This window comes from Cyprinodon variegatus, unplaced genomic scaffold, assembly GCF_000732505.1.
Source record: "Cyprinodon variegatus isolate N-32 unplaced genomic scaffold, C_variegatus-1.0 Scaffold567, whole genome shotgun sequence".
NCBI classification, from domain to species: Eukaryota; Metazoa; Chordata; class Actinopteri; order Cyprinodontiformes; family Cyprinodontidae; genus Cyprinodon; species Cyprinodon variegatus.
Window position 1 is genome coordinate 12,376 of NW_015151020.1, and position 20,097 is coordinate 32,472.

General features: G+C 38.5%; 2 protein-coding genes across 3 annotated transcripts in view; one reads left to right on the forward strand and one right to left on the reverse strand.

Annotated features, from left to right (window-relative positions):
* Positions 1-9,503, reverse strand: rnf215 (ring finger protein 215). The gene is made up of 10 exons (XM_015391967.1): positions 9,128-9,503; positions 6,795-6,950; positions 5,856-5,927; positions 5,607-5,692; positions 4,202-4,256; positions 4,000-4,104; positions 3,694-3,810; positions 2,975-3,118; positions 2,783-2,885; positions 1-2,688 (listed from the first exon to the last, which is right to left on the reverse strand). The coding sequence occupies exons 1-10, from the start codon at positions 9,362-9,364 to the stop codon at positions 2,666-2,668; spliced, it is 1,098 nt and encodes a 365-aa protein (XP_015247453.1). The 5' UTR covers positions 9,365-9,503; the 3' UTR covers positions 1-2,665.
* Positions 9,273-20,097, forward strand: part of sec14l2 (SEC14-like lipid binding 2) — a 26,212-nt gene continuing 15,387 nt past the window's right edge. The window contains exons 1-3 of one of the 2 annotated variants that reach the window (XM_015391966.1): positions 9,273-9,406; positions 10,760-10,963; positions 14,918-14,993. In XM_015391966.1, coding sequence (XP_015247452.1) covers positions 10,910-10,963; positions 14,918-14,993 — 130 coding nt within the window. In that variant the 5' untranslated portion in view covers positions 9,273-9,406; positions 10,760-10,909. Of the gene's footprint in view, positions 9,407-10,673; positions 10,964-14,917; positions 14,994-20,097 lie in introns of those variants that run through there. The other variant, XM_015391965.1, reaches the window with a different exon arrangement.

Below are 20,097 nucleotides of genomic sequence, written 5' to 3' on the forward strand. Positions count from 1 at the left end.
AATGCAGTGGTTTTGACATCCTTCTAGTTTGACTCGTTTGTGAAAAAATGCATATATATATATATAAAAAAAAAAATGTCTTTGTAGTGAATTCTTCTGCAGCAGGTGAAATCAGAGTTTAGAGTCCTGCTAAACTTTGGACAAATCAGACCCTGCTAAATTATACCACCCTGCATGAAACACATTGATCCCATCAAGCATAAAGTGCCTGCCTGGTTAAAATGCAGCTTTTAGGAAGACTGTAAGCAGTGAACAGATGAAGAACCTCTGTATTCCACTGTTCAGGGAGCAGAAACCTCCCTGGACTGATTATTAGCGCTTTTAATTTAAGTGGATATTTGGTCAAATATCTGGCAAATATCTGCATATAAATATCACCAACAGGGGGCGTGCATAACTCATCAATGTCTCCTTACTGCACAGACTTTAACTCCTAAAGTTTACAGTGATGAGCAAGAATCTTCAGCCTGAAGTGATGCGTTCAGACACTGACACTCCTTAAAAACTTTTCAAATTCTTTGGATTTTAACTGCTGTTTCAGCTTCTTAACATAATTTTTTTTTAATATTTTAAATTCTTTTTGAATCTATGTAAAAGCAGTTAATAATACAGACCCATAGGGATTGTAATTTTTTCTTCCCAATTGCTTTTGGACATTTTTGGGCTAATTTTCAGAGCCTTTTCAGCTTCATCCCAGCGCTTATGCTGTGTTGCACAATGATGCTGTTATCTACTCTACTTAGTTCCAAATACCAGATTTTAAAGGTAAACTGCATGTCGTATTAAGATGCAGATTTTCTGCCTACAGCGTCACCTTAGTGGTCTTAAAACGCCTATTTACCTGTCAGTTTATTCTTCTAAAAATTTACCTCAGAGAAAGCAAATTCTTTTTCCTGCTGCTAAAATCCCTCCTTAGGTTGTTAGGCATTTGATCAGTGATAAAATACGTGAAAATGTCAAAGTTAAAAGAATAAATATAAAAATATGTTAATTTTTAAGAATTACAATTTAATATTAAATAAGTAGTGGTTAAAGGCTGTCAGGCAGCGATTGACCGCATGTCTTTCATCTCAACAAAAAGGAGAACTCTGTTTCACATCTTATGGTCTGTGTTCCCTCCATCCAACATTAGTCCATCCAGAAGTAACTGTTACCAACACCACTAACAGTCCATACTAACTTGTTTGGGCCTTTTTTTTTTTTTCCAGAGTGGAATGAGCAGACAACCAGATAGAAATATTTTGTATGTTATAATCCAAATGGGGTCAAAAATATGCTGTTCAGAAAGGCTGAGATAGTAGAACCCAAAGGAAAGTTTGGATAAATGTATAGCAGGTCACACTTGGTCCGTATGTTTTTTTTTTTTTTTGAGCCGTAAACAAGCTTCATGCCATTAACTGGACTTTCAAACAAACTTCACCCATCATTAAAGTATTACCGAGCCTGCTTCCTGGAAGCTGTCTTCATGTGTCAGCCAAGATTATCTATCTGATGATTAGAGATGAATTTAAAGGTGTTTCTTTTTCAATCCACCAACCTTTTGCAATGCAAGAGGACCACCAAGAGCAAGAAAGTACCATAGCATGACGTGACCCCCACCATGCTTCAAAGTTGCTACAGTTCTCACAGGTTGGAAACCCATCCACCAGCTCCTCCTTTCACATTTATTGTTGAGGTGAAGCTTATGTCCTGAACCTTTCATCTTGAGGTTGATTGAAAATGGCTTATTAGAAAGAATTTAATCTCATCTTGAACAGTTTGTTTTAAGGTGGCTATTTTCCAGGTGGAAACTGAGATGTGCTTCATCGTTGGTGGTGACACTAGAGTTCTCCTCGTTCTTAGTCTTTCTAGATCACCCTGATCCGGTTCCAAATAACTGATTGGGACAGTTTGGCTCATATTGTTTTAACCTAGAAATAATTAGTTTCTTCTATTGGGCACAGGTCCTATCAAAACTGCTTCCGCACAGAAATAATCAGGCCAACACTGAGCATATATGTGAAAAATTAGAATTCTTTTAGACTCTTTGGAAGATGGATTAGGAAACCAATCAATTTCTGTAATTTTTTCTTAAACTTGCTGACTGCACAATCTTTTTATGGGAGATTTAGCCCAAAATTAGTGACTTGTTCCAGTATGTTTAAGCAATATCAATAAGTTAATCTTTTCACTCTGGAAGAAAGACGTTCCATGATGTATGTAAACATCTGAACAGAAGTGCCCATTTTAAAGTATGGAAGGGAAATAAAAAGCACACAAAGTCAAGGTGATAACAGAATCAAAGCAGCCAACTGGGTCACTCTGATCGCCCAGGTGTTAACGTCCGTTTAGGAGCTAAGGAGAACAGCAACAGTCTGTCCATGAAGCAAATAAACACACAGAGGTTTTCTGTTTGTACACATTAAATGTTCACCAGTCTGGACTGAAACGACTCACATGATCACTTCTGGAAATAATCCCCACGTTTTTAAAGTAACAGACGTTCCCAGGGAGAGCACAACAGTATCATCACACTACTTCATGACACGACGTTTTCTACCGCCAGCTTGGATGAGGCCGATCAGCTGCTGCTTTAAGGTTGGATCTGCTGCCAGGCTGCGGAGCCGGAAGGAGGAAGAGTTGGGATGAGGTCAGTTTGGAGCGTATGCAGGAGGTGAAACGGCCGTTAACTGTCTCTGCAGACGCTGTCTGGAGACAGTTGGAGAGGAGGGGGAAAAAAAACGTTTAAAGCAAAGAAACGGATCACTCTCTGCTGACTAACTGGGAAGCGGCGGGAGCTCACTGAGGATGCTGCGTTTGCACAGAGGGCAGGTGTGCTGCAGTAGCAGCCAGGGGTCGATGCAATCCCTGTGGTACTCATGTAGACACGGCAGCACCCGCAGACACTAGGGTCGTAAAATACAATAAAACAGCAGTAAAACATGTAATTGATCTGAAAGTAGACAAGGACACCTGGATACCAACAGCAACTCACCTGGTTGTTGTTGAACGGCTCCAGGCAGACGGCACAGTTCTCCGCCTCTGTCTGCTGGGCCGGGTTGCACCAGGGTTTGGGCCGACGGTATGTTTTGGTTTTCAGAGACGACATTCTCTTCAGAATGTCCTGCTTGGGAAGAAGCTGTAGGCAAAAACAGCAGAAGAAAAAAATAAATCACATTTAATATACAAATATTACATTACAGAGGAACTATATCTGAACACAGACCAATACACTAAAAATAATAAAATCAATGTTAAAAATTTTTAAACAGCCTCAAAGGTTTGATTGGGAGCTTTTATTTAGATTTTTTTAAAACAAGGCATGTTAATTATCAGCTGAAATAAAACTGGCAGACTATTGGCATCAAATTCCATAATGCCAATTTAGCCAAATCCTTCGTAGTCGTAGTTCATACAAGCTGGGGACCTCCAAGGTATTCTGCCAGTACTGCACAACAGGATAGACTGGAAGGAACTTTAATATCCCCAGACATCTTGTAAACACCACAGGCCTTTGTGTATTTATGTTCTTCAATCACGTTAACTGAGCTTCAACCTTCAAAATATTAATAATAATCAATTGAGGAGCTAAGCAGTGAAAATGGGTCAGTGTTGTTCCAACCACTCGACCTATTCTGCCTAATTCACCTCAGTCTGCAGCAAAACAGTAGACGAACCATGGAGCAAGGATGTAACCAGATTAAATGCGAGTACCTCTGAGTTGTCGTTCAGCTGGTTGACCTGATACTGCCAGCGAGCCTGGACAATGACTCCGGTACAGAGGATCAGAGCCACCAGGAGGACGGTGTCCCACAGCTGCTGCAAGTACTTCTGGAACCCACAAGAAAAAACAAAAACCAAGAACATCTGAAACATTCTTCTCATATTTGCAAACAAATCCTCTGTCCTGTTTCACATAGAGATACCCGGGTTCCCTGAACCACCCTCAGACTGTGAATCAGACCACCGTTGTTATGGAAATGAAAGCAGGAGATGTTTGTGTTTGTCCTTCCTCCCCACCTGGACCTGAGAGTTGGTCTCTCCCGTGCAGATGACCCCCTGCCACTCTCCGTACACACCTCCCCTCGATCTGCCGCAGCTGGACCACAGGGTGAGCGTGGCTCCCTGCCCGAACACACAGCATCAGCCCGACATCTGTTCACTCACCACTAGAGGGTGCCAAGAACTGAGAAACACAGTCAGCCAGGAGGCTGAGGCTCACCAAGTTGTCCTGTAGGATCGTCTCATATGTGATTTTTGCCGTCGCCCGTAGACCCCTGCAATTAGAACAATAATAATAAATGAATCCTTGTTGGTCATACTACAGGTGTGAATGGAGACAGGAAGCATTGGCGACGCATGTGACTATTTAATGGATATTAAAAGTATAGTGGAGGATGTTCTTTTTCCGGGTGGATCATCAAAATAAGTGGTCCTCCCCGTTGTCAATCATTCTGGTGATATGTTTATGTAGGGCCGTCCTACGTGCTCGTCCCCATTTTCTGTGGTGAGTCTATATGAGTGATGCAAACAGCAACTTTTAAACAGAACGTACACAAGGAGAAATGGGCTTGTGCATGCTCTTGCACGCGTTTAGTAGTGCAAGAACCCTGTACCCGCTACAGGGTTCTGAATGTGCTTTTTTTTTTTTTTTTTTAAGCCGATTTATTCTAGTCCAAATTTAAGGAACCCTTCTTGGCCTGATGGGGGGTTGCAGAATGAAAAAACTCATTTAGCAGGATTAACAGATAAATTTGTGTCTCGTTTCAGTTTTCTACAATGGGATTGTGCCAAAACCAAACAAAGAGCATAAATACAACTCTTTGCATTTCTAAGGTTTGGCTTCTTAAGCATAAAAAAATCTTAATTCTCACCACATACGACCGTAAGGAGCGATCACACTCTGTGTAAGAGGAAGAAGCATTTAGCAAAAATACTAAACGGTGTGAGATGGATCTTTATCCAAAAGTCTTTACTCCGACGCCCTAAAATAAATTTGATACAAAAAACTGTCTTTAAAAGGCAGCTGATTAGTCCACCGATTCCACCTGTTCTGTAAAGGCCTCAGTATTTTATTTTTAGAAAACATTTAAGAGCAGACAGCATCAGTAGGACCAAGGAACACTATTAGTTAACTGAACAACATCTTGCATCATTACACGGCTGCTGTGGTGAGGCATGGTAGCAGCTGTATTATACTGTGGGGATGCAACAGCTGGTCAGAGTTGTTGGAAAGTAGAATTTTGGTAGAGAACCAAGCTCTATGTTTCTGGCAGGACAATCCCCACAAATGTGCAGATATAGCAACAAAGGAAACGTTTAGAACAAATCACCTTAATGTAGTAAAGTGGCCCAATCAAAGTCCAGGCCAGACACCTAAATAAAAATCTGGTAAGACTTGAAAACTGATCTTCACAGACTTTTATCTTTCCATATAGATTAAAGATGAAATGTTTTCAAAAGATAATCTGGCAAAAATGTTAGTTTCTACCTTTGCAAAGCTGGTGTTGTAAAGTCCAAGGGTCATTATATTTTTTTAAGACACTTTTATTTAAAAACATGACAGATATGCAGGACTGAGGCAAATTAAACCGGGCCGTTTCTGTAATAAAGAGACTTTTCTGTACCTTAGCAGAGCTCCAATCAGCTTGGTGACATTTTCCGATGTCTGGATCACTATGATGGGCTTGGAGAGAACCTGAGACAAATCCATCTAGAACACAAAGAGTCCGATTTTAAAAATATTTCAACTGAAACGAATCCGAAACAAACATGCCGGACGAAGGAAGCTGCAAAAAGTAGAAACGAAAACATCAGAGGAAGTCAGAACTAAAGTTGGGATAATTGGTTAGGGGTTCCTAAGGTTTTTTTTTTACCTCGCTGACTGTGTTCTGGTTGAGAGCCAAGATGATCAGTGCTGATGCTCCAAGGACCAAAGCCCGCTTCATCTTGTGCAAAAAAAAAAACCGAAAAAAAGATTTTAACAGGTCCGGTAAAAAGTAAACAATCCTCTAAAACTCCATGCGGAGTAACAATTGTGATTAAAACTTAAAAAGGAGATGGTGGCAATGTGTGCAGCTGCTCGTCTGTTTTTGTTGATGCTGGTTCTGAATCTGGTCATAAGATAAATGCATGTTTTCCTGGTTTATTATCTCTAAACATGTTGCTATAAACTAATGGTATTTTATCATGACAGACATTAAATGTGCATGAGCTTCTGTCAGGAAGTCTAACTCACTACGGCATCCCCCCGGGACATGATAAAGGAAGTAGATGGATAGTGAGACTGAACTTCCTGCCGACGCATGGTTACCGGCCATCAAATGGATGATTTATGAGAGCATTTACCTCAGAATCTGACACCACTGAGCTGGAATCAAGAACCAGCTCTTCTGGTAAATTATCGTGGATTTCCTCACCCTCCAAATTTTTCTTTGTGTCACTGAGACATGGTTCACTAGAGGTAAGGGACATTTTTTCAGACTTATGCCAGTGGATTGCTGCAAGGGAGAGAAGGTGAAACAACCACTATATAGAAAATAACTTCAAATATCAGTTTTTTTTGTCAGGAAGAAATTTCCAGGTTTGAACTAACCTTGTTTTAAGTGAGCTGTACAAACTTGGTTTTCTGTTTTGTCATGTGTTAAACCGCAGTGAGACCTAGTTTGACCTTGTTTGGTTGAATAGTTTTTTATTGTGTGTGTTTATGGTTTTGATTTATCTGCAGCACTTTTTTTTTTAGCCACTTTCTTGCGTTTAGGAGGTAAAAATAAGGCAAAGAGCCAAACCAAACTTTTCTTGAATTTAATTCCTACCTTATTGACCACTGCATCTGCAAACGACTCCTGGTTCCCAGTGGAGGCTTTGCTGTCATCCATCTCCATGGGTACAACCCCGATCCAAGGCTCCTGCTGGTTGCTGTTGTCCTCATCTCCTCCTCCGCTGCTTTGCTGCGTCTCATCATCTCGAACCTTGAGACAAAAACCCACACAATTTTGGTATCTGTCCTGCTTGAAAAAAATTCCAACAATGCTGAGACTTTGTATGGTTCCATTTTCTAAAAACCTGCTTTAACCCCTGCAGGGCTGGTGCATCATATCAAAGGCTGTCTAATGCACTGAACCAAAGTTGTGTTTTTTGGACTTTGAGAGGAAGCTGGAATAACCAGAGAGAACCAATGCATGCACTGAGATACCATCCAAACTCCACAAAGAAAGTCTCCTAACTGGACAACAAGGCAACAAAGCTAAAAACCTGCACCACAACACAGCTGATTGAGATTTCCTTTGCTTCAAATTATTAAAAGAAACACCTTATAAATGCAAAAAGCTCTGCGTGTTCTACCTTTAAGTCAACGTAAACTTCTTATTTAAAAAAATATAAAAAAAATATGGAAAACCTCATTGTGAATCTCATCCATAATTCTGTTTCACTCTAAGGACTTGCCAGTTTTTTTTTTAACTTTCTATTTTTCATGTTCTCCCCATCAATATACACTTTTAAAGAAATCGCTTCAGAAGCTTCGCAGAATGCTTGATCCTAGCTTGTTTACGGAAAGTTTAGTGGAAGGAAAAAGTGTGGTAGACAAGTAAATATGAACAGACCTATCAAAGACTTGAACTAAATCTTTTACATGCTTTTTATTTATTTATTTTTTAGCCACTCCTAAATAAGGGACAGTATAAGAAGTATCTTAGCCTTTTATTGGTCTTTGGTAACATTCTAATAGTGGAGAACCTACATTTCGGTTTCCATGAGCAATTGATCCAAAGGGCTGCAGCCAGAGTTTTTATGAAAATGAAAAAGAGAGATCATATCTCTCCTATCCTGGCTTCTCTTCATTGGCTTCCTGTTAAATCCAGAATAGAATTTAAAATCCTACTTATTACATATAAAGCCTCAAATGGCCAAGCTCCATCTTATATCAGAGATATAATTGTCCCTTATTTGCCTGACAGAGCACTTCGCTCTCAATCTGCAGGTTTACTAGTGGTCCATAGAATTAGTAAAAGTAGAATGGGAGGCAGATCTTTTAGTTATCAGCTCTTCTCCTGTGGAACCAACTACCAGTTTTAGTCTGTGAGGCAGACACCCTGTCTACTTTTAAGGCAAGGCTTACAACTTTCCTTTTTGATAAAGCTTATAGTTAGAGTCCTCAGGTTATCTTTAGCTAGCTCTATAGTTATGCTGCTATAGGCTTAGACTGCTGGATGACATAGGGAACCCTTTCTCATCATTCTGCTTTGTTCCATCTCTATTCTCCCACTCTGCAGTATTTGTTAGTTCAACCTCTAAAATTATGCACTATCTCCTTTTTCTCATAGTAGCTTCATCTTGTCTGTTCCTGTTTGGCTGTGACTCCATCCTGGAGAAAAATATCAGCTGTGCTGCTGCCATGTTGGGGTTTGGCCTGTTTTTCAGTGCAGTCCTGTTTCTCTGACTGTGACTAACTGTATGGGATCTCTTTCATCCTCTGACGTGGGAGCTAGCTTGAAGCTCGTCTGCCTGGCTGTGTATTTTCCTGGACGGGGCCGCCAGCAGAACTGGTTGAAATTTGTCTTTTGTATCTCTGCTTCTTTCTCTATGTCTGCTTCTGTCTCCTTGAACCCCAATCGGCCTCTGCAGATGGCAGCTCACGCTGAGCCTGATTCTGCTGGAGGTTTCTTCCTTTAAAAAGGAGTTTTTCCTTTCCACTGTCGCTACAAGCATGCTTGGTGTGAGGTGTGCTTTTGAGTCAATGAAGCTTTGTACCAGTCTTACTGTATGACCTGCTTGAATTGACTCTGTATAGTGCCTTGAGATGACATTTTTGTCATTTATATAAATAAACTGAATTGAAATGAGTTGGTATTAATCATAAAACTTAACTACCCTTTCTGATGAATTGATATATGAACTTCTCTTAGTTATAAAAGCAACTTATAGACATCCTGAATTTATTGAGCCTTGCTTGTATTAATTGCTTGTTTATTTACATGTACTATATTACCAATTCCACAGGAGAAAAACGCAATTATTATATATGACAAATAAAAACAAATGGTAATAATAAGGAAAACGATTAATCTGTGTACCCTGGTTAGATGCACTTGCAGATCTAAGGATGTGTCATCCAAATAAAAATATAAAAAATGACAGGAAGTCTCACCAACACCAGGTTCCCTTCCAGCTCCTCGTTTCTGCTCTCTGAGCTCCTGCTGCCTCTGCCGGACTCCACCACCTCCCCCCGGAGAAGGGCGCTTGCAGCGGGCTGCTGCTCCAGGAAAACCTCCACCAAAGCAAGCTGATCTGCGGCCACCAGCAGCCCGGGCCACCGCAGCAACAGCAGGAGGAGGAGGAGAAGCTGTGAAGGCAACCAAAGACAACACCGGCAAACCGAAACCATGGCAACTCCCCCCCCAAAAAACAGCAGGAAGCAACGATTAATGTATGAAACTCATCAGCTATCAGGCATTATGTCAGTAATCCTGTAGCCGATTATTTCTGTGCGTTAGCTCGCAGGCTTCTGATGTAAACAGGAAAAATTAGAAACTTCCGGCTGCAAACGAAAGAGGGGAGGGCTATTATCTTGTGTAACAGATTACCAGAGATCAACGGCAGGTTTGTAGAAAAAATGGTTTATATAAAAAAAATGTACATACACATTTAAAGCGAATGTTTCTATATATATATATATAAAAAATGTCTTTAAAATAAAAAAATATTTTTGTTTGTTGCGAAACGTGTTTTCACAATAAAATTGATGGCGATGACGCCTTTAACGTCAAAGAGAAATGTAAAATAAAGATAGTAATCTGAATACTTTTCCTTCTTGGTTTTAAAGCCCCAGTTCATTTAACGAAAAAAAAAAAAAAACTGCTTAAAAAGCATCAAATAAATAAATATAAATTAATATACATAGATAAATACATGTTTGGTGTTAAGCTGTAGAAACTTCAGTTATTTTTGTTTGTTTTTATTTTGTCATTGAAAAATTATATTTCAATGTGGGAGTGGTGGGTTTAAATAAATAGTAAAATTACATCAGGATGAATGAAACGATTGAAAAAAAAAAGTGTAAACAGGAAAACAAAAGCTTCAGATGCTATTTACCCCCTCAGGCATTTTGGGATCCTTTAAAGTAAAGTAGGATCCTTCTGATTTACTATTTCCTTGGACCCTTAGTAAATTTAAATGCAGTTATTAAGATTAAAAACAGAAGTCAAAACAGAGGCAATAAGCTTTCACATAAAAGGCAATGTTTGAAGACTTACTTTATCAGAACTTTTCAATGGCTCACTCAAAGTCTTGCTGCTCAGGTCTGATTAATATCATTTTTCATTTTACACCAAAGTAAAAACTATAATTAGTGCCCAATAGAGGTTATAGATTTAGCTTTGTTAATCATTTAGTTTGAGCAAAATCTTCATGGCAGGTTTAGGAAGCTGGTCACTCGATTTTTAAAGTTCTCTCTTTAATGAGGTCAGAATCTTTAATTTGTACCCTACAGTTTTTACTTTCTGTCTGATTTGTTTTGCCTTAGCGTTTTGTCACGATGACGTGCACAAAAGAATATAATTATTTTTAAAAGCGTATTACATGTTGACCTAAATAAGAGTTTTTTCACGTTTAGACCCCCATAGAGGCGGATCCTCCTTCCAGTGCGGAGTGACTCCTCCTGTTCTCTCGCAGATCTTTGGCAGAGTCAGACAGTTGAAGCGGTCTTGCAGCGGGCTATGAGCGTCTGACAGAGCGGTGTTTACATTTTTTCCTCCTCTGTTGCTTTATTTTCTATCTGCAGGCCGCGGTCAGCGGGAGTTAACAGGAATCTATAGCCTCACATGAGCATCAGGAAGCGTTGCCTGCCTGCTGCTGGTGAACTGCGTGTGTTGGTGGATTTGAGTGAAGAAGCGCAGCCTGTCTGTCTGTCAGGCAGCTTTAGGTCTCAGACATGAGCGGAAGAGTTGGAGATCTCAGTCCTAAGCAGACTGAGGCGCTGGAACAAGTAAGTTTTATTAGAAATAATAATAATAAAAAAACTATAAGAAACTCATAATGTTTACATATATGTTTTAATTACTTGCTTGTTTTAATTAATAACATTCAGGTGGTCTAATGGGAAAGCTTACCTGCACAGATGCACTGTTGTGCTCTTAGTTTTACAGAGTTTCTTCTAATTGTTTTCATCATTCCGGTTTCCAGAAAGGAAGGCTTTATAATAGGATGACATCGCAGAATGCATCGGCTATTAGGCAGCCATTGTAGAAAAAAAAAAAGGGGGAAAGGAAAGGTTTTAATTACAACATCCGATCAGAGACTCATATGTGAGAGCAGTTTGTGGATTAGATTCATTTCTTGTCTCATTTTGTCAGAATCCAAAACGTATTTTAACAATTTTGCTTATTGAAAATGTTTTTCTAGGAAGGGAAAAGATAGATGTGGTATTCAATCACAGCTGCAATGTGTTTGGGACATGCATATAATTTCTTTCATTTCTAGCCATGCCAGTTTGCATGGCTAGAAATGAAAGAAATTATATATATATATATATATATATATATATATATATATATATATATATATATATATATATGCTGGCGGGGAAAGCTTACATGTAGCACCATAACCAAGTGGCTGAAATAGTGTACAGGAACATCTCTGCAGAGTATGGAATGGAAACCCCAAGGTCAAAGTTGGATACACCTCCAAAGATGGTAGCGAATGATCAGGCAAAGATCCTGTGGGACTTACAGATTAAGACGGGCCGAAGGGTAATGGCAAACCAACCCGGAGGAAAGCCGTTGTGGTTGACATAGCAATACTAAGTGACTGCAACATTAGGGAAAAAAAGAATATGAAAAACTAGAGCAATACCAGGGGCTTAGAAAAGAGCTGGAGAAAACATGGATGGTCAAGGCATCAGTGGTACCCGTGGTCATTGGGGCCCTCGGGGTAGTGACCCCCAAACTGGTGGAATGGTTACAGCAGATCCCTGGAAATACATCAGACATCTCGGTCCAGAAGAGTGCGGTTCTAGGAACAGCAAAGATACTGAGCAGAACCCTCAAGCTTGCAGGCCTCTGGTAGAGGATTCGACCTTGGAGGAGAAAGGTGGGAAAGTGGGACAATCACTGTCCAGCTACAGATTCCCCATCAGATATTTATCTAGACTTTGACAAATCCATTAGAGGATTTCAACTCATAGCAGATTACAAGCTTTAGCTGAACCGGAATCATCCAAATCAGATGTGTTTAANGAAACCTAAAACCTAAAAACCAAAGGCTCACATTACCCTGTCCTGCTAGAAAAGTATCAAGTATGATGCTGCCTCTACCGTGTTTTCACATGTGAACGCTGTGCCTACAGAATATGATATAAAAAAGGATACACAAAAATGCAAACTTCAATAGAGGATTTTTTTTGTTAGTGTTTTTGTAAAGTAGTCACTTTCTCCTTAATTACCCATCAATGGAGGCCAGATTTTAGGAGTGAACCGAAAGGTAAATTAATTGAAGGATTTCCCACCCCAGCAGTCCATCCCTGCAGCTCCTCCAAAGGTACCTTTGGTGTTGGCTGCTCCTTGCTCTGATGCACTCTGTGCCGGCTGCATCAGTTTGGCTCTTACAGTTGTGACATTTTGTTTTCATTTTCAGATTTTGGATTAAACAGAGCCCGATCAAAGGATATGATACTGTTATATAACCCAACCCAGCTTATACTGTCTCCATACCTTTCTCCACAACCTGTTGTTTGTTACTGGATTGCATTTAGAGGTGTCAGAGTAAAGGGAGCTGGACACAACTTTCCATTCTTTTGTACAAATCAATTTGAATAAACATGGCAGTCTTCTTCCACCTGACAAGAAGTCAAACCTTCATTTTGGTCTATCCTGATGAAAACATGGAGTTTTGTTGTTTTGGTTTGACAAAAGAGGAAAACTGAAGACTCGTTCCAAGAGCCGGAAAAAAAAAAAAAAAGGGAAATAAAGTACTTTATAACAAACCACTCTAAAACCATTCAAAATTCTTAACTTATTATAATCTTGAGGTTTTCTGAATGAAGCTTTTCTAATAGAGACTACAGAAACACGATAGAGCTGCAGCATGTAGCACCACCTGTCAGACCTTTGTTACAGGTTAGTGGAGGTACGTGTGTGATGGACTTTATCAGTTCAGCCAGCGTTCAAACTTCAATGGTAGACTCAGCCCAACAGGCCAGTCCTGAAAAAACCCCCCACAGACATTTGAAGAGTAATTTCTATGCTTTACTTACTTTGCTTTCTGTAGAGGTTCTGCTCAGATGCATATCTTTTATTTGTTGCAGATCATGATAGAAATCTACCGTGACACCACAGCCCTTAGGTGCTTCTGTTGATTAGGGTCTGATGACTATTTAGGCCTTTTCTATTGCAGTGAACTCATTGTCATGTTGAAGGAACCCGTTTGATGTTATTTGAGCTTTATAGCTCAGAGCATTATCCTGCTGGAAGTAGAAACAGTACACTTTAGTCACAAAGGCATGGACAATGTAGTTGTCAATTGGTTGCAAAGTTAGAAAAAGTTTAACATAGATACAGTGTTTTTGCCAAAAGTTATAATCTGATATTTGTAGTTGAAATTCCAGTTCTGGTGAGCTTGGACCGCAGCATCGTCTTGGCCTTCTGCTGCCCTCTACTTTAAGGTTTATGCTGATGCTGGTTTTCTGCACACCTTTGCTGCCATCATTGTTGAAGCTACTGTTGCTTTTCTATCATCTCAAACCAGTCAACTGATTCACCTCTTCCCGTGTCTTTAAAGTGTATTTTCATTCTCAAAGTTGCTTATCATTGGATATTTATACAGTTTTTTGAAAATTCCTTGTAAACCTGACAGGCAGTTGTGGTTTAAAATCCCAGTGGGTTAGCAGTATCTTGTATCATGCTTCTAAGTTTTATTTTCCACTCATTCTGATTTTCAGTTTCAACCTCAGCTATTTGTTTTCACCTCATCTAAAGGACTGAAACAATTCAAATCATGCCATAGGAATTTCTGTATTAATTAAGCAATTATACAGGTGGTAATAATTAAGTGCCAAGTTAGGATAAAACCGTCCAGCTAGAAAGCAACCTGGAAAATGTTAGATTAAAAAGAAAACACCTGGCTCTTCTATCTAAGCCTGGAACCTCCATGACCTAACATGGAATTAGTGGAATTAAACTGATGGATTTATGTTTACGTTGGCTGGTTTCCAGGAACTAAAATAATCCATCATTTAGGGAGGTTGGTGAATCATAGATTCTGATTTCTGTTTCATCTTTGCATATTTTTGATTTGTAATAAGTTATCTGTTTGTGTTATAACACACAATAATCAAAGATAAAATACATAATCAGAGATTAAAGGGGATATAGCAGCCAAAAGAAAACATTTAGAAATACCAAACAAACAAAACTCTTTCATAAAGAATTTTTAAAGGCATTTGCTTTCTGTTTTATTTATAAAATAAACCGTATTAAACTTTTTGAACACTTAAAAAGCAAACAAGACACCCTAATGATAAGAGATTAAAAAAAACAAAACCCCATTTTGGCTCCTCAGCTGTTAACAGTTTGAACTAATATATAAGTAAATAGAATAATTGGAAATAATTTAAATTTTATGATAATTATTGTATATTTCCACTATGAGTTAATTTTAATGAACCATTTAACATAGCTGAAAATGGTGTTTTTATGGTGATATTATTGGCGGTTGAAAGGTGTTGTTGGAAACATGATAACATAAGGGCCCCTCTGCTTTCCTGCTTCAGTAAAACATGTTTATATGTAATATGAAACTGGGGAGTTTGTAAAGTACAGTGCAAATTAAAGCAAAAAAAAAAAAAGACAAGTAAGGTCTAAAAAAGTAACTGTAACCCCAGAATTTTCGCTTAAACTTTCGGGCTGAACTTATGTGGGCTTCTGGTTTTTCTCTGGTTTAGTTTCGATCGAAGATACAAGACATTCTTCCTCAACTCCCAGCACAGCATGACCACTTCCTGTTACGCTGGCTCCGAGGTACGTTTATACACAACTCTTCCCTTTTTTTTGTTAAATGAAACTTATTTAAGTAAGATTTCCCCATAATCCCTCTGTTCTATGGTTGGATATTTGCTTTTGTTCTCGGGAACCGTTCCCGTACGGTAAAAGAAATCTGTGTCATCACATTTTAGCTTTAAGCAGAAGCTGTAGGGGTTTACCACTTAAAACGACGTGATGCAACACACACACTTAAAGAGATTTTGCAGAACTTGATGCTGAAGCGACTGCTAAATGAACTATAGTGTCTAATTTTCCTGTGGTTTATTCTATGAATGGGAGGAAATGGGACCAGTCCTGCTCTGATCAATTCAGCAGCAGAGCTCCAACAGTCTGTTTATCAATCTAATCCAGAGTTAATCGCATTAAGAGAGTACAATAGCTGCAGGATACTGCTGCTGTTTCTAGTGCTCTGCTGGGTTTAAATAACCAGGATTTTGAAGATATTAAGAAATAGTTTCCTACCAAGAACTCTGGCAGCATTGAGGGTTCTTTGTTCTCCTAATTAAGCTTTACTAAATGAATGTACCAGTTATGAAATGTCCATTTTTGCCTTTGGGAACCTAAGTGTTCCAGCTTCAAACACAAACAATAAAGCTTTGTTTACTGTGATGAATGCCCCAAACAGTTAAAGTTCTGTTACCCTTGCATGAATAGAAAGTTTACCACAATTTACCATTTAAGTAGCTTTAAAATAAGATTTGATGTCCTTATTCTGACTAATAATTCAATAATTTGAAGTTTAACCACATAGTACAATCAAAGGCCTAAAGGAGAAACATTTTTCATTTTTTTTCTTTAACTTTATACAAATTCCTTGTGCTTGATAAAATATTTGTGACAAGGTGTGGTTAAAATTCCACAAAGATACCAGGAATACCGCATGTAGTGCTCAGCCTGGGACATCTGAATGCAGTTTCCAAGAAGATTAGACATGTAAAACTAATGAAGTTATTTTTAATAGAGAAATAGTAAGTTATGGCCATGCAATGTTCCACTAAATCATAGACTGCTGATTTACCACTGGTCCACTTACAAAGTAAGTATTTTCAAGGCTTTTGGGAGATGGCACCATGCAGGCACATGCAGGACACATTTTATGGGAATTTTTTGTGAAGCATTTCCTGAACCACAGCAGATGTGTCCTACTAAAGAGAAGGGATGGTTGTTGCTCAGTAGCATTAAGGCGTCAAGTTCCCAGAGCCAGAACATGAGAGGATTCGGAGAGAATCCATGTTGGCTGAGGTTAAGTTTCATGCTTTCATAGTCTGTAATGATTTGAAGCTTCATGTCATCTGCTGGTGCTGGTTCACTTTGATTATGATTTAACCTAGCCTATGCTGTTGATATGATCCTGCCTGTTTTCTTTAAATAAATTCAGAAACAGCTGCTGACATTAAAATTGTTTGAAGATTCTTACTTTTATAAGGTTTTTAGTTACAAAACTCAAAATATTCACCTTATAACTTCAGAAAAATGCCAAATAGACCGTTGATTTTTCTGGATGTTTTGATTTTTGGCCACCGAAAAGAAAAAAAAAACAAGACAACAACATATAAAAATGGTTTTGGTCAGTTAAACTGTGTGGCACTTTAATCATACCCTTTTCAGAGAGAATCATACCCTTTCTGTTTTTTATTTTTATTTTTTTTAGTCCAAATACACCCCAATTATCTTTCCATTATAGCTCATAACAGTGGATTCGGTTAACCTTACATTACCAGGCTAAATATGCTAACTTTAATAACCCTTTTCTTGCTGTCATAACAATTTCCCTACAGTGATGTATGGATTTTCCTGCTTGAATGTCTCAACAAATGCGGATATGTTGCAACAAATCCGGATATGTTGCAAAGAAAAGTTAACATCCATATTTAGTCTCAGATTAGCTGAAACACAAATCCAGGCTGAAGACCCACCTGTTCTCAGCTGCATTTACGTAGATTTTATTCAAAAGTTAAAATTCGCCCGTCTCTGTATTCTCTCTTTTTTTTCTTAAATGTTTTTAATTTTGAATCACACTTTTAATTGTTTTTAATTGTTTTCTTTCCCTTTTGCTTATAATGTTTTATGTAAAGCAGTTTGAATTGTTCTGTACATGAAATGTGCTATACAAATAAACTTGCCTTGCCTTGCCTATTTAATGGCACCAGAATCTCAGGGTTGGTGTCTAATAATGAAACAGATAGGGAAGAGCCAGCCCTTTAAGTACCTTAAAACAATCCTGTAGATTACTGGAAGCAGGCAAAGCTGTGTCTGTAAACTGTAGGTGATTTATGGTCATATTTTCACTAACTAATGAGAAGGTAGACTAATGCCTGATTGTTTACAGTATTTTAAATAATGTGTAATGCTGAATGTCATCTGCTTAAATGAAAAAAAAAAAGATATTATTACATTCTGGCAGGATTTTGATTCATCATCTTGTCATATTAGTAGCTATTCTGGGTGTTTTATTGTTATAATTTCAAATTTGACAGATGGGTCTGTAAAAGCGATCCAGTCCAGTTTTTAATCATCTGAGGCTAATAAGTAAAGTTAAGTTCTATCTTTGTCATGATCTCTTTAAAATGGTTCTTCATGCTTTTATCTTTTCTATCTTGCAGCTTCCTCTGTAGCGAGGATTGACCAGTCTCTCCTTCACTGTTTTTCAGCTGCTTCTAAATTCAGCTGCCCACTGTTTATCAGGGACAAGTGTATTATGCCAGTAATGTGTTTAATACGTGCAGTCGACATATTCCCATGATCAGGTATAGCTAGCTTGGATGAGTTACATCACATACTGAATAGAGAAAACCTAGCAGATCTTTTTTTTTTTTTTTCCAATATATTTTTATTCAAAAAAGTACAAAGTAAGGTACATAAAAATACAGTAACATGAATTGAATTTGTTTTATCTTTTAACAACCAAACCCCAACCTAGCAGATCTTGTATTGTGGTGTGAGGGTAATGGTTAGGGCTTGTTTTACAGTGAACTCCGGGCTTCTAGTTTTACCAAAGATTGGATCATTTCACTATCTACAGATGCATGACGCCCCATGCATCTGTGTGACTTTAAATGGTAGACAGGCATGTTTCTTTGGTTCTTTGATAGGTAAATGTTCTCTTTTTAGTAGTTTACCATCCTTTTGGTTATGTAAGGAATAAATTAACCTCTTTGCTTCTCTTCTGAGGTTAACCTTAGAAAAAAACCCCACCTGGGTTGTTTTAGAGTTTAAACGTGGTCAAAAGGTAGCTGTGTTATAGCACTTAACCAACCTTGTTTTTTCCTTAGCTGTATATAATAACTTGACATTTATTTTTCAAAAAACTCCTCCTTCATAGATAAACAGCTGGTGAAACACCAGTTGATTCTGTAATCATCTTCATACATCTGTGTCAGCAGTTCAATAAAGAGTGGTTCCTCTTTTGAGCACCTCCACTGTCCACTCAGTCACATTTAGCTGATACTGGAAGTTTACTTCTCCCTTTCATGGACCGTAAAATTTGTACAAAATAGTTTTGATTCATTAGATAAGCGGAAAAATTTTGCACCATAAATTAGCAACATTAAGGACTTTAGTATAACCTTATGAAAGCCTTAATATTTTTATTGGAAAATGTCAGAACAAATCAACTCTCTCTTTAATAAATTTGTGCTGTTTCTAACGGTGAGCTCAATGCTTGTTATATGATTAAGACTAAAGAATAGCTGAGTTAACACCTTGACTTTTCAGTTTCGAGGCTCTGTTCCGGTGACATTGATGTGCAAAGGTGGAACGGTGAATGGAGCATAATCCAGGGCCAGAATAAACTGTTTATTTCACGTCATAGCCACAGCACTGCCATGCTGCCAGTCTGTCAGCTGCAGAGTTAATCACCTTATGGAAAGTATTAGACAGCCAACTGTCCCCTCAGCTCAGCCGCTAAATTTTGTGTTGTAAAATAGTTATTTATAAATCGTACAGCAAAGTTTTTGAAATATTTATCTGTAAGACGAAGATTCTCAGTTCTCTTTTTCTATTTGGAACACCTCAGAATAAATCTGGCCTGAATTACTCTACTCCTATTTCAGATTCTGTAAAATGCAATTAGTGAAAATGTTTTCTCCATTTGTTCAGAGATTCTAATCTGCAACGTCTCGGTAGGTAGGATGACAGGATCCAGTAGAGCATTTCATGTTGTGGCCCTAGCAAGCTTTTGTTTTTTCCATAATGCATCCCGATGCCATGTGCTCCACAGGTTAGCGAACCACATGCATCGCTGTTTATTTAATACAAAACATGAATCACCAGAGCAGATCCACATTGCTCTGTGATCCAGCTCTGATGGACAGGTCTCGGCACCCTGCATGGTCTGCAGCCATGCAAACTGTGATGCACTGTAAGTTCTGATGCTCTTCTATCAGAACCAGTATTCACTCCTTCAGCAGCTCAAGATACACATTTCCAACACCATAACAACAATTTTACAGTTGTTTACATCCTGCTCTAGAGACTCATCCATGCTCATTCATTTCCCCTTCTTCTTGCATTAGATTTCAGGACAAAAGGTTCACTCTCTGCCTAATATTTTCCACCCACCAGCAGGTGCCATGATTAGAAGATAATGAGTGTTGTTCTGTCACAGGTTGGGGACTAATCAGTGTTTATATATTTTCAGTTACTGAGTTTGGTAAATTATAGCACGAGTGATTGCTGGTTATGAAAGCATCTGTATTGACATCAAAGACACAGGCTGAAACACAGCGTGGATCTGGTAGGATCAATTGAAACAGTGTCTACAGTCAAGCATAAGGGCTCAAGTCTAGAATCATGTACACTCATCTATTTACATTGTTTTTTAAAGATTTAATTGGGTCTCCTTATTTTGTGTTAGTAAAGCAGAGCGGCTGGTTGCAGATGGGTTTGTACCGCTTAAATCTTGAACCACTTTCTGCAGTTTTATGTTTTGGACTGAAAAGGAAGTGCACAATTGTGGCAGCTAAACAATTTTCACATTTTTTTTTTGGACTTAGTTCTCTTACATTCATTATAAAAAAAAAAACTAATTCTTTGTATTTACGGCTGGTACTCATACAGTGGTCAGGTGTTAAATTTCGGA